The 14706-nt window shown below is 52.6% G+C and overlaps 1 protein-coding gene across 2 annotated transcripts in view; it reads right to left on the reverse strand.

Moving 5' to 3' along the window:
* The window catches only part of MARCHF2 (membrane associated ring-CH-type finger 2), a 38290-nt gene extending 23906 nt beyond the window's left edge, over positions 1-14384 (reverse strand). Inside the window, exons 1-2 of one of the 2 annotated variants that reach the window (XM_035568191.2) lie at positions 14272-14384; positions 1642-1847 (exon numbers count right to left, since the gene is read on the reverse strand). In XM_035568191.2, coding sequence (XP_035424084.1) covers positions 1642-1817 — 176 coding nt within the window. In that variant the 5' untranslated portion in view covers positions 1818-1847; positions 14272-14384. Of the gene's footprint in view, positions 1-1641; positions 1848-11720; positions 11835-14271 lie in introns of those variants that run through there. The other variant, XM_035568190.2, reaches the window with a different exon arrangement.
* Between the last annotated feature and the right edge of the window lie 322 nt (positions 14385-14706).

A 14706-nucleotide genomic window follows, 5' to 3' on the forward strand; every position in this document is an offset into this window, starting at 1 on the left:
AGCAACAAAGCCGCGGTGCACCCGCACAGCCTTAGTGACAGACCAAAAAAACCCCCGGGCCTCGAGTGCTCTCACGCATCTGTTATTTCCTAAGAAAAGCATCTGTAAGACATTTTATCCGTTCTCTTCCTGTTTGAGAAGTTTCATATTTCCAGAGCATTAATATAACCTTGGCTACCAATAAACAATCCAGACGGAAAAAATTTGCTGACAGTGCGAGGAAAAAAAATTCTTATCAGGCTCCATTTTCCTTCCTCCCTATCTGGAGGGGGAAGGGGCCTGGTCCCACTTCTGCACAATTCACCCTCACAGGTGGCTTCCCAGCAGCCTGGAGAGACCTTGTCACCAATTCTGCCTTTCTGTGCAGCCACGCTGCCCCCAGCATCGTTTCACTTGCAAGATTTTGATGTCTGCCGCTGTGGAGGTTTTATATTCTCCGAGCACAGTGCCTTCTACCTTCCTGTTTGGATTGCGACTTCTCTTTCACCTCACGTCCTTCCAATAACCATCAGGGCAAAGGCTTGCGCTCGGGCGTTTCAGGCAGGTTCGGTCTCATGTGCTCTCACCTCAGACATGTCGCAGACAAGCCAAGTCCTGTGGCTCCTTCGGGCTCGGCTAAGTACTTGTGACAGGGAAGAGATTGGAAACAACCAATGCCAAACTGCATGGACTGCTGGGCCATGTGGACGCCTGCACGACGAATCTTGTTTGCTTTTTTTAAACCTGTAATCTCAGGCAGCTTCCCCACCCGATTTCCCCACCTCTACAGGTTTTAAGGGCATGCACAACTGCCCACCCAGCCTGTCTGTTGTCAGAGAGCAACGCGACCTCCCCTTGCATTTCTAATGCCCTGCCTCAGGTTTGCTAGATAGAGCAACTGCTTTCGCCTCAGCTCACATTCAGCCTTCCCACCTCCCTCTCCCACGTTTGCAGTCACCACTTTCACACCTCATCATCGTTTGGCTGACTCCATTGAAAAAAAATAACAGCTGTTCGGATAGGATTTAAACACGAAATGTGACCAATATTACTAGCTGGACTTAATAATGCTGCCAAATGTCCTCCGTTCCGGAACTGCTCAAAATACATGATGAGAAGTCACGGCAAGAAGAATCAGAGCAACTGAAGGTGCCACACAGCCCCTCTAGCAATAGCTGGGTGCTGCAGTTCCTGCAACACAAACACCCTCCTCTCCCCAGGGCTGCAAAACCAACCCCGTGCCTTTATTCTAAGCCCACGTTGGGAAAGGGGCTTTGCTCCATTTTCAGCTCTCAAATCGTCTCCATGAATAGCAGGCTGCCCTCGCTAGCACGGTGTCCCACCTTCACTGCTGCTCAGTAAGGACGTGGCAGAGGCAGGTGGCAAAAGGCAGCCGGTGTCATCTCACACCAGAGTGAGGGTTTTGGCAAACATGTGGGTCCCAACCCCCAACACTTCCGACCTGTGTGGGTCCCACACAGAGAGCAGGGGCCTGGGAAGCGTCCAGCTAATGGGGAGTCACACTCAGTACCGCTGGTGAAGCCCTTCACAAAGAACTTTGCAAGACTTTGTTGCCCCCCTCCACCCTTAGAGCCGTGAAAAACAGGGAACACAAAACACAGATGCGATCAGCACGAGCCCCGTCTACCGAAACAGCCTTACCTCTGCGCGCCCAGCGCCTTGATCACGGTGGAGAGGAGGCGGCCATCCTTGGCGGTGACCTGCGTGACGTACTGTGGGCGCCCGATGTCGGAGTCCTCCACTGACTTGGAGAGGGCGGCGCTACCCGGGCAGTCGCAGAGGGAGCCGGGGAGGTGGCAGCAGTCGCCCGTCGTCATCGCAGCTCCGGGCCCCTCTGCCCTGGGGACCTGCGGGAACAGCAGCGTCGTGAGCGCCCGGCACCCCAGTGCCCGCTGCAGGCCCCCCACCCCAGCCCTCCGCCATCACGGGCACCGCTGGGCCCCATCAACTGCAGGCTTCGCTCAGCTTCCGTCCCCTCTGATGCGTCGTGCGAGGCCGCGTGGACATTAAATTGAGGCTCCAAGTGTCCTGCTTAGCCCCAGAATTGCAAATCCGCCCTTCCCAGTGAGAATTGCGGGCGCACAGCCTTGAACCTGATGAGGCCTTTCAGATGGAACTGGCCGATGTAGGGAAGGCACCTGAAGCCCCACGGGGTCGGGTTGGGTTGACCATAGCCAGACCAAAAATGGAGGCCCAGGCCCCGTGAAGCTGTCCTGTTTCGCTGACCCGCGGCACCGAACAGCCCCGCGCGGCTCAGCTCCGCGAGGCCCTTCTCTCCAGCTGCGCCCAGGTGCTTTCTGAGCTCATTGAAGCCACTGAATCCAAGAAACTTCTCCCCGCCCCGTCTCTGCTTTTCCATTTTTTATTCCCTTACAGAAACACAGGCGCCTCCATTTCCACATCCCGTGCGGCGCGTCCCCGCAGTGAACGTGCAGGCGTGAACCACCCAAAAGCACTGCAAATCTTCGCCGAGGGCAGCAGGGCGCAGCTTTGCTCCTTTCCCTCTCAAAGCTTCAGGCCAAGCGTGACTTTTCTAACAGCCTTTACGACAGCCTGTGCAAACAGCAAGGCACCCAGCCACGCTTCTGGCACCTCAGGGACTTACCCAGCAGAGAGCACGAGGAACAAGCAGCAAATGCAAGAATCGAGGAGGAGGTGCAGAGAAAGAGCCCAAGGTGACAAAACAGGAGCTGGCTCCGATAAGCACAGAGCCCCACGCACCCAGGAGAGCTTTCTGCCTTCGAGGGAGGGCAGCAGCTTGCTCAGGCTGCCAGGAACAGCCGTGTTCCTCCCCGGCAGGGTTATCTCAATCCCGAAGACAGATGTGCTTTGCAGCTTCAGAAAAAGAGATGACATTTTCCACCATCTCCCTTAGCCTGGTCCCGAAGAGGTGGTTGTACAGAAATAAAAAGCTGGGGTTACAGTTAGTCACAGGCTGGACGTTAGCCAACAACATCATACTGCTGGAAAAGACCAAAATCCTTGTGTCTGTAAACAGGACTGCCTTACGTAAGGCATGCACAGTAATCCCTGTGCACCAGTACCACAAGGATCACTGCTGAGGAGTGTCTCATTCTGGTGGCTGGCTTTCAAGAGAGAAACAAACCCACAAACAAAGCTCAAATGAAAGCAACGAATAAAGGAAAAAAGGTCTCAAAAAACAACTTACCCAAGAAGAAATATTAAAAGAATTGGGTTCATTTAATTTAGGGAAGATGGGGGGCTGTGAGAGGGAATCTTCAGTGTCTGTCTTGCGCAGGTGGAAGCACACAAACAAACCTTCGCCATCTCATCCGAGGAAATGCCTTTTTGTTTCAAGATCTCTGTGCACAACAGGAGTCAAATGTTCTCACGAAACTGCAGTTTTGTCAGGTTCAGCTAAGCCTAAATCAAACTAAAATAGCTAAAGAAAATAAGGGCTTGTTCCTGGTTGGAGGCTTGGCCAGACTACAGAGGAAGAAAACAAAAAGCCAGTATGAGAACGTGATCGTTGGAGCCCTGAAAACACGGATTTGGGTAAGCACCGGTGTTTTTTTCACCTCTTGTAAATTAAGCAATTCTTTCACAACCAAAAGCTTCACCTGTCCAAATGGCTCCCATCAAGGTGGACATGCTCAAGAGGGGAAGAGCACTTCTCTGGTGTCTCATCACCCAACGCTTCAGCAGCATCCACCCAAGTTACAGAACATTTTTCAGATTTGTAATAGAAAAGCTTCTAATTTATTACAGCTGTTTTCAATAACCATCTGCAAACCCTTCCCCTGCACTGGGACAGGAATAGGCTTGAGCTCATGGGCAGGTCAATCCCCACTGAAACGACCAGCGATCTTTCCATCAGCTTTGAAATGAACTGAACGGATTCAGCATTGCCTCAGCTCAGCACCTCTGTCCTTCTGCGCAGGGAACACGCAGAGCTAGGGCCACTTTTCTTATTGTTTTCCTTTTTAAAAAAAAAAGGGCAGAAATAAAAAGCTACTCCAACTCTAAAGAGCAAAAAGTAAGATGATAAATGCTATTGGAATGATTTAAGTCAGCTGTTTTGCAAGTTAAGGAGTTCTTTCAGTTTTAAAAGCCTCTGACTGAACCAGACATGAGAAGATATATGCTTTTAATAAAAAGGTCGGTTCCATTTGTTCAGCCAAAACCTTGTTTATTTTTAAGTCCAGAGGAAAAAGGCCCATTTTGTGTATTGGAATAAAACTGCTCTCACTCCCTGTGTCCTGGGATTATTTATACTGAGGCTCTTTGTGCTCCACTTCTGACAGCTACAGGCAGCACCGCGTCCTTGCCCTGGCAGCCCTGCTCAGGGTGAAGGGGAATCGCCACCCTGCAGTCTATCAGGAAACGCGTGGTTTTCGATTACAAGTTATTTGGCATTTCCTTGTCGGGATCCATCCCAGGGTGGAGCCTGCACTCACCGCTTTAATATGTAACTGACTCATGTCATTCAGCAAACACAAAGGAAAAGCAGCAAGATTTTCATGGATACAGTTAGCGGGGAAGTAACTGAAATCCAAAGATAACATCTGCGGTGCACTCCATTTCCAATTTCATACCCAGCTGAACATGAACCACGGTGTACAGCCAAGCCAGTCCCTTTCCTGGCTCCCTGAAGGCTTCAGCTCATCAACACGAAGCCTTCTCTCACAACTGTCAACAGCTCACCGAATCCAAACCCAACCTTCGAGCAGAAACCCCAAAAACACAGTAGGGATGAAGTACCAAACAGCTGGTTTGAACCACACACTGCTTTTTCTGGGCAGCTGTGATTTCTGAGCCTACTCCTTGGAGATGTATTTCTTATTCGCATTATTAAAAATAAAAAAAAAACAATGAAGGTCTCTGAGACACTAAGTTTATTACCAATGTCTCCTCTGCTGCTCGGTTAGACGAGCAAATAAATCACAGGTCTCTTCTCTGCAACATTTTGTAGCCTAAGCTTCTAAGCAGATCCAGGATACAAATGGTCGAGTTTGCAGAGCTGATTCAAGTTGAAGGAAAACAAACCCTGTTTGTGGAAAGTTGGCTCAGAAAAGCGACTTGTGCACCGGGGCTCCAAAACTCAAACACGTGCAGCGAGATGGGCCGCTCCCTCGAAGAGCAGTTCGCACCCTGCTGCAACACAGGGACCGTGGTGCTCGTGCAGGATCCTGCCTGCTGCACAGCTCATGCAAAACCTGCCCGTGAAACGTCCTCCTCAGCAGCCTTCCAGCATTGCAGTGAGAAACGCAATCCGGTTTGTATCATCCGGAGGGCAACAGGAGTTTCTCAACTCCCCAAAACGATCGAGCAGCTCAAGACTGCAGAGATCAGGCTGGACCGCTGCTCTCCATCCAGAAGTCATGCCCAGCAGGAAAAGCAAAAGACAAGGAGCTAAAGGGTCTGTTCTGCATATTTCGAGTCTGCAGCTTGATAAGACAGCTATTTCTCCCAGACAGGGGAACCACAGCAGGCCAGATAAATATATGGAACAAAGCCACACAGCGAAAAGCCAGAATCAAGATCAAAAAGACAGCAGGAACGACTAAGGAAGAAAGAAAGATGATAACAGTAGTGGGCAATTGTTAGGTTCAGGTTGTGGCTCCTCTGGGCTGCTCGTGGCTTGTCTACATGATGAATATCTCAACCGGTGTAAAGCCTTGGAGCAGTTTTGAAGCTCTGATGGGATCCAGAGCAAACTGGAACTAGAACCAGCTCCACCTTCTTCGGGTGCTGCTCACACGCACCAGCTTTTGTAGTGATCTTACAAGCTGATCGCTTCCCTGGAACGTCTCCACCAAGAAGAAAGCCCACCTCCTGGCAATGCTGCCAGCAGCCAAGGTTGCTCCTCTCCCCGGGCAGTCCCTTTCCCTGATGACACTACCCAAGATCTGGCACCACACTACAGCAACGTCAGGAGATAACCAAGTTGGAGGCAACATAACCCACTCATCTGTACACAAGTAATGTTTGTTGGTTTTTGCCTTTTTTTTTTTTTTTTTTAAATTTAGCTAGTAACCCATTAGATTCTTTGTGTGCAGATGGACAAAGATCCAACCACTGCTCATGCAAGCTTACATTTAACCCCCAGGAGCAAGGCTTCCCAGCTTGCCTTTCCAAACCAGTTTTTATCTAACCTGGGATTGCAGACACTTGGTTTTCTAATCATACGATCTTACAAATGTCATTAATGAAGTGAGAGGTTTTCACTTGCTGCAGGGTGTTTTCAAACACCAATGCTTTCCTTTTCACCACAAAAACTGGATTTCCCAAATCCTGGGGCCCTACGACTGCCTAAACTCAAACTTCTTGTGGGAGTCAGTACAAAGGATTGCTTCCTTTGCCACCTCGAGGCACTGCCACCAAGTACATGCATGGACGGATGGGATGAGTGGTCTGAAGTACTCCCAGCTGCTTTTAAACAGCTGCAGAACTGGTTTAATCTACAGAAGCAAACAAGCAGAAATCCAAATAAAACCAACAATCAGCCCCAAGCTGCTGCAGGGCTTTGTTTTTTATTTTTGCTTGTTTAAACATACTCTCTGCTGAGGGCTGAAGACAGCAGCATTGCTTTGTTCTTTAAAAAAGTACAAGTCCTGGTTCATCATCCATCTGACTCCCAAGAGTTACCCTGAAGGTCTGCTGAATAATGCTTTAAAGTACCCGAAAAGCAAGATCTGCCCACGCTTGATCCATCAGCTGAAGATAGCTCTAAAGCTTCACAAGATGTGCCCTCAGACACAGAGGAGGGAGCTCTGCAGTTTCAGCGCTACTCTTGCACAGCCCAGGACTTGGGAAGAAATCTCAGGAGCCAGAATCTCTGAAGGCAACAGCCGGACGAGTGAGGGTGCGAGGAGCGCCCTCCTCTAGTGCGAGAAGTGGCACTCACGACATTTCATGCCATAAACCCCAACACAAAATAAAACCTGACGCCGCACAATACCTCCCAGAGTACCGTAGAATTTTGTAACGCAGCACACAGGAAAGCATTTCGCTCCCCAGGCAGCTTCTCAATTTCCTGCCTTGCCTGCAACATTTCGCTGAGAGTCACAGTTAAAGGAGGTGCTGTAAGACCTTCAGCATTAACTTTCTCTTCAGACGATGCCAGCGGAGCAGTGCTGTGAATCAGTCCGTCACGGGCCAAACCTGATCCTAGGCTCAAAAAAAAATAAACAAAAATATCAAGGGACAAAGTCCTGGGAACTTGTGAACCCTCTAATAAAGCTTCACACTGGGCACAACTTCCTCCTGCACTTTTAACAGCAAAACACCCAGGCTGAGATGCTGTGCGGTGCCCGTTCATACAGCTCTCCAGGTTTCACCATGTCACACCCAGGAGGACGTTGGAAGCTTCTGGGAAGCAGCTGTTTGGGACTTGTGTTTCTGTCATATTTGCATTTTATCTACCTCCGAAAGGGACTTGACTCAGCTGCCTCGCAACATTTACAATAACTCAGCTCACCAGAAATGAAATAGAAACACAAGCCTTCACTCACCAGGCTCTTGCCGCGCACCAATGATCAAAACTTGCCATCTCTGGGCCAACTCCTATTCGGATATATTCTAGAAGCTCTCCGCAGTCTTGACCATTTATACTGTGGTTTGATGGTGAACGAGTTTGTTTTCCAAACACAGATAACAACACAGCCTACCAAAGAATGTGATTCTATTTGATTTTTTTCCACAGAGAAAAACGATGTCACGAGCTGGAAGGAAGGGATGCCATTGGCACACTGGAGGGAAGGGATGCCATCCCGAGGGACCTGGGCAGGCTCGAGAGGTGGGCCCCTGAGAGCCTCATGAGGTTCAGCAAGGCCAAGTGCAAGGTTCTGCGTGTGGGTCAGGGGCAATCCCAAGCACAGACCCAGGCTGGGCGGAGAATGGATTGAGAGCAGCCCTGAGGAGAAGGACGTGGGGGTGTTGGTGGACGAGAAGCTCGACATGAGCCAGCAATGTGTGCTTGCAGCACAGAAAGCCAACCGTATCCTGGGCTGCATCAAAAGCAGCGTGGCCAGCAGGGCAAGGGAGGGGATTGTCCCCCTCTGCTCTGCTCTTGTGAGACCCCACCTGGAGCCCTGCGCTCAGCTCTGGGGCCCCCAACACAAGAAGGACAGGGACATATTAGAACGAGTCCAGACGAGGGTCACCAAGATGATCAAGGGGCTGGAGCAGCTCTGCTATGAGGACAGGCTGAGGGAGTTGGGGTTGTTCAGCCTGGAGAAGAGAAGGCTCCGGGGAGACCTTAGAGCGGCCTGCCAGTACCTAAAGGGGCTGCAGGAAAGCTGGGGAGGGACTCTTTGTCAGGGGCTGTAGCGATAGGATAAGGGGTAATGGCTTTAAACTAAGATAGGGTAGGTTCAGATTAGATATTAGGAAGGAATTCTTTACTCTGAGGGCGGTGAGGCACTGGCACAGGCTGCCCAGAGAAGCTGTGGATGCCACATCCCTGGAGGTGTTCAAGGCCAGGCTGGATGGGGCTTTGAGCAACATGGGCTGGTGGGAGGCGTCCCTGCCCATGGCAGGGGGGGTAGAACTAGATGGTCTTTAAGGCCCCTTCCAACCCAAACCATTCTGTGATTCTGTGAGCTGATTTCTATTCCCTTCTGGTAAGAAAAAAAAGATTACCTGCACATTAGTACCAAGCGTAGCAAACACGGGCAGGTTAGTGACCGGCAGTGATGAAACCCACACTGCGAGTATCCTGTGGTACTCCCTGGGCTCCCCCTGAGGTGGACCCTCATTTTCATGCAAGTCTGTAGGGTCTCCTGTAACACGGCAGGGCTCCTGCTAGCCCAGAGATTGGGGTATGCATCGTGTCTTTCACCTTCTGATTCATTAACCAAACTATTTCAGCAGAGCGTTGCCTAATATACGTTATATTAGGCAATAATGTATGTTACTCAGTATTCAAAACAAAGCAAAAGATTCAAGCTTAGACGCTGGAAAATAATCAGTATAAAAATGAGAAGCCTAAAGGATGACTTTTTTTCGTGCTACAAGCTGTACTTTGGAAAGATCAGGCCATGCCTAACAGCTGGAGTGCCAAAACGAACAAAGTTATCTCCGATCTTCTGAGACTTGTTATCTGCCCCAAGACCGTATGAAAGGAAAGTTTACTGCTCTTTAATTACCAACATCTGGAAAAATGAATTGCAACACTCAGAGAAAATTCGTTGCAGAGGGTATCTCCAACCAAAAATCATCCATTTTAATAGCAAGTTTCATAAGGAAACAATCGAAAACAAGCTGGGACATGAGAAACACCTGCTCCTCCTCTGAGTATTCAAAGGCCATCAGTTTTTAAGAGGTGAACAGCAGCATGATTCACTACATAATGCAACTGTACAGACTCTATTCCCACCTCCCCCTGCATCTTATTATTCCCTTTCTGTAGGGAAAGACAGATGCTTTAGAATGGCTTGAAAGTTTTATTTAAATCACAAACCAGGATGAAAAACACATGGGTTATCATGCCCACAAAGCAATGCTTGCAGAAGCGTTACTTTTCAGTGGGGAAAACAAACCCCGGCTACCTGCCAGCACATCCCTGCTCCTGCCGAGCAGTGCTGCCTGTGAAGGCACCGGAGCTAGGTGGCCTCTCATTTCCCTTTGCACCTCGGACTTCTACCAAAATAACAGCAGTAACAATGCACGAATGCTCCTGCTTCCTATCCCGAGAGCTTCAGAGAGCTCCCCGTTAAAGAGAGGCAGCATCTGCAGCAATGCCAAAGCTCAATGGCTCCCCTGTCCCGGGCAGTCACCTCCCAGGCAGTTTCAATTTTACTCAGAACAAATGGATTTTCCAGCTCTGGGCAATATACCAGAAAAAAAAAAAGAAAAAAGAAAAAAAAACGCTTTACTGTAGCAGTAACGCATGCACCAGACCAACACGGAAGCGCCCACACAATGTTGGGTCGGTCAATCATTACTCAGAAGGATGCAAAACATTATTTTGGGACTGGGAATCCTGTGCCAGAACTTGCGTTCGCCTCAGCATCCTCCTTCTTGGTTTATAAAGCACCATTTACACTGTTTTACAATTAATAATGCTTTGCCTGGAGACAAACTGGAGCTGGCAGAAGCCGCCTGCCAGCACGCAGCAGCCCTGCTCAGGAGAGATCGCGCCAACTGCTCACACCAGCATGCAGCCACCGCTCGAAACCAGGCAGCACGCTGATCTGCGAGCAGATATCTGATCCGGAATTTAACTTGCCTATTTATATTTTTCGACCTTGCTATTTCACTGTGCAAATCTCTTTAGCACGCTCAGTCTTCAAAGAGCTTTCCAGCAAAGACAGCACCCAGCCCTCCACACCTGAAGAGCCCCAGAGCAGGCACCAGCTGTGAGCATCCTCTGTCCCCACGGCCACCCAAGGAGGAGTAGCTGCTCTGTGCTGACTTCACCAGCGTCTCCCTTTCGCCTGCTCCTTCCTGCTACACCTTCCCTCCTCAATTCTGAAGGGAAACTTCACTGTTGATATCAGTGCTGCAAAACCCCAGTCTCTCTCTCCCCCACTTAAGTCTGCAATATTTTGCTTAGGTTGCATTTCTGGTTCTTCTGGAGACACAGGCCTTGACCGATTTGTCTGCAGGGAAGTACAAAAAAATTTGGAGGAAATAAAAGTTGAGAACAGTCCAGAACTTCAGTTTACCTTGCAAACTGCTGACAGCACCTTCCCCTCCCACCCCTCTCAAAGCTTTTGGTTGAAACAGGGCTAAAGACACCAAAGCTTCAAACAAAACCATAGGTGTTAAAGCGAGACTGCAAGAGCTTGTTTCATTCCCCTCCTTGAGGGGAAGTGCTTTAGAAAGCAGGTTTCTTTTGTTTGTACTTGACACTTCGACCAAGGCAGCATTGCTCCTTGCTCCTCTGAAAAAACACCCTCTTTTGGGGAACAGCAGGAAAATGTTTCCTTCAGTCTATCACTGACTTCACGACAGCTGATTAACACTGCAAGAGCCTTTCCAGTGCCCGTCCTTGAGGTTAACCACACTTAATCACCCCATGTTTGATAAGAAACTGGGAAGTTGAGAAATTGAAAATTGAAGTTGAGAGTTGAAAATCTGGAAGGAAAGACGTAGAGATGCCTATTCTGACTGCAGGTGGGGACAAATCACAGGTCGCTGCTCACCCCAGAGAGGCCCAGGCCAGCGCTGCGCTCGTACGGCCAAGAGGCAGGGCAGGCTCTGGGGGCAGCGCAGTCGACCGCGGGCTGCTTGCTTACAAGAGGACACGAATGGCTCAGTGCCTGCCCCGAGATCCTTCATCAGTCCTTGCCTTCGGGATTTTGCCACCGGCGCGCAGAGCTCTCGTAACACGTACCAGTTACTTGAGCGGAGCTGGCCCACCACGGAGAGCGGCCGAGGGGCTCTTGTTGGCATTTGTAGCGCTGCCGTGCCAGAGACAAGCCGCTCTAACGATGGCAAGCACAGCACGAGCATGATGCAGCCAGCGGGACCACGTCCTCCCCAGGGAGCGGTGCTGCCGCTGTCACGGCCAGCACAGAGCAGGGAGAGATGGAGCCGGGGCTTGGGCCAGCGGAGAGCGCGCTGCTGGCCCAGCACGGGGCAACCCCGCGGGTCGGCACCAAGGAAAGCCGCCTGACACAAACCACACAGGAGCTGCCTGCCCAGCCCTCGCATCAATCCTGTGCCACGCTCAGCTCTGCCTGTGACCCCCTTGATTTCTCACCTGGCTCCTCTCTCACCTCCCAGGGACCGCGTGGCTCTTCCTTACTAACCTGGAAGCAGTGAGCGTGTTTTCGGGGGGACAAACGCAGGTACATGGAGATCCCTTCTTGCTCGTGGGGAGAGTCTGAGCTAAGAGCACCCGAGCACAAGTTACCTAGAGCAAATAAAACTGGGGGGTGGAAAAAACACACCAGTTACAAACTCGACTCCAAGAGGAAAATGAGCGAACAGTTTATAAAACGGAAACTCTGAAATCTCCAAATATTCAAAACTGAGTCAAAGTCAAGTAGGGGAAAAACAAACTCATCCTGTAGTTTATAGTTCAGGATGCCTGATTCCTCCCTTCATCTTCTAAGGAAAGGTTCTGCGTTTTTTAGAGCAAGAAGCTAAGATATTTTAAACAATAGAGAAAAAAGCCCCTAAATTTACATTATACTTTGTATCTCAGCTTGCAGAACTACTACAGGCAGTCACACAGTGAGGACTTGCAGCAGTCCCTCAGGGCTAACAGGCTCTCAGAGCCCATATCCAGCCTCTACTTCCCCAGTTCCCAGATCGTGCTGGAAGCATTTGGGGTTGATTTTGGCCATGCTGTCTGAAGGAATCTCTGCAACTTCCTCCCGGGGAAACATCGTGTCCTCCACTTGCTTGATCCAGGCCAGCATCAATAACCTAGAATGAGAAAGCCCCTCTTCTAGCATCCATTAAGGCAAGAACTCTGTCAGAAGCTGTTTACGATTAGTACATTTATAACACTGCTCCTCTGCTCGGTCTCCTTGGTGTCCAGCATGGGGTGACCTCAGTCTGCAGCCTCAGTGCAATTCCACAGAAAAAAAAAAAAGAAAAAAAAAAAAACCGCGAACACAGCCAAGCACAACAGAAACAAGAAACCATCGGTTCTATTGCTTTTTTTCTGTTTCCACTTATTTCTTCAATAACGCCAGTGGTGTTGATTAGAGAGCCCCACAGACAACCCAGATTTCACAGCTGGTACTCAACATCCACGGTACACACGCGAAGCACAGGCTTCCTGTGCCACCCGGCCCACTGGAAGGCTGGCCTGTAACGCTCCAGCCCACGCCTGGGGGAAGTTGGACCTGACATCCTCAGTTTGGGTTATTTAATTCACTGCTGCGGTGCATGTGACAAAGGGATTTTCCAGTCCCAGCTCCTCTCCTTCCAATCCTCTCTTTCTGAAGGGCTCCTCACCATCAGGGTTTCAAGTGCACCTGGGAAACCAGGGCTTTTCTAGTCCTCCACTCTCCCCCGCAGCTGTCTCCGTAATCCTTTGGAGATGCAAAAAATGTATTCAGACACTTAAGCTTTGGAAAAACAAGGCTAACATCCAGCTGTTAGATGGATTACTCCATGCATGTGCAAGCTTGACAGCCACGCAGGGTTGTACGTCCCTGTGAGCAGGGTGAAGGGGACTGGCCACGGCCATCGGAGCTGACCTACCACAGCGGCATCACAAGGACTCTTGGCAAGAGCCTGGAAAAGGTCTGGAAGACGGAGAAAGTGCTGGAAACCACATCCAAAGGGAAAGGTACACAGAAACGCTTGGTGGAAGAAGATAGGAGCAGAAGAATTAGAGCCCTAAAGAAAATAAGGGCTGGCCAGCACCGCTGACCCGCGACACCCCACCCGCCTCCTCGCACAGCCTCAGCCCCACGCGGCCTCCTCCGAGGCGGCAAGGTGCGAAACAGCCCGAGCTCTCCTCAGGGGCGGCAGCACCGTCCAGCCCAGGGCCGTCACCCCGCGTTTAGGGGCGCGACGTTTCCACGGGTTGCCCAGATAAAAGCAGCCTCAGCCAAAGACGGCCGCGTGGCTTTTTTGGTTTTTTCGCGCGGGTCTCCCCAGCGGACAGAGAACGCGCTCGGCTGACGGGAGCAAAGGTTTTGAGGCCGCTGAGAGCACCTCCAATGTCACGGCCATCTTCCTCCGCGCGAGCCACCGGCTCGCCCCTCGGACGCATCCCATGAACCAGCAGTTTTGGCCTCCGTCGCCAGCGGTTGAGACGCCACGGAGGGAAAAAAAAAAAAAAAAAAAAAAAAAAAAAGAAACGGTTGAAAGGAGACGGCGAAACTTCGGGGCTCCAGCTCCGGGGGAGTCGGCGACAAACTCCAGCCTCACGCTGCCGGGGGAGAAGCCCGGGCCCTGCGGCACGGCCGCAGCGAGCCCCGCAGCTCCGCCGGGCCTCCGAGCTCGGCCCGCGGGGAGGCCTCTGCCGGGAGCTCCCCGGGGCCGCGCAGGCCCCGCCGGGCTCGGGAGCTCAAAGCGGTTCCGGAACGAGAACCGGGGGAGGAGGAAACCCGGCCCCAGGGCCCCATTTCGAGCCCCCCCCCCCCCGCCTCCGCGACAGCCCCTCGCGAGCCCGGGACCGGCCCCCGACGGCGCCCGGCGCAGCCCCGCGGGTGCGGGACCCCCCGGGCCGTGCTCGCCCGGAGCCTCCGCCCCCCCGGTGCGGGGCTCAGCGCCGGGCCCGGAGCCAGCCCCGAACCCGGTGCGGCCTCCTCGGCCCGGGAGCGGCCCGCAGCCACCGGCGAGGCCGCCCCGAGGCCGCCCGCAGCCCCCGGCCGCCCCCCACCCCCCGCCCCGTACCTGCGGTCCCGGCGCCCGCGGCCCCTCAGCGCGGCGCGCGCCGCCCCATCGCCGGCTCCTGCGGCCGCCGGGCCCCGCCCACCCGGGCCCCGCCCTCACGGCAGGCGGCGGCACCGCCCTCCCCCCCCCCTCCCCCCCCCGGCCGCCAATCCCCGCGCCGCGCCGCGCCGACGCCGGCTCCCCCGCCCGCACCAATGGGCCGCGCGGAGCGGGGGCCGGCGGCGCGACGCGACCACGCTGGCAACAGGCGGCGGCCAATAGCGGCGCGGCTCAGGGGGGACGGGGCCACGCCCCCGCCGGCCGAGGGCGCGCGTGGCACCGCCCCGCGGGTTAACCCCGCCCAAGGCGCCTCGCCACGCCCTCAGGGGGCGGGGCCGTTGGGCGAGGCCACGCCCCCCCCGCGCTCGGGCTCCGAGCGAGCCCCGGGCAGGCGGC

Source organism: Cygnus atratus, chromosome 26, assembly GCF_013377495.2.
Source record: "Cygnus atratus isolate AKBS03 ecotype Queensland, Australia chromosome 26, CAtr_DNAZoo_HiC_assembly, whole genome shotgun sequence".
Taxonomy (NCBI): domain Eukaryota; kingdom Metazoa; phylum Chordata; class Aves; order Anseriformes; family Anatidae; genus Cygnus; species Cygnus atratus.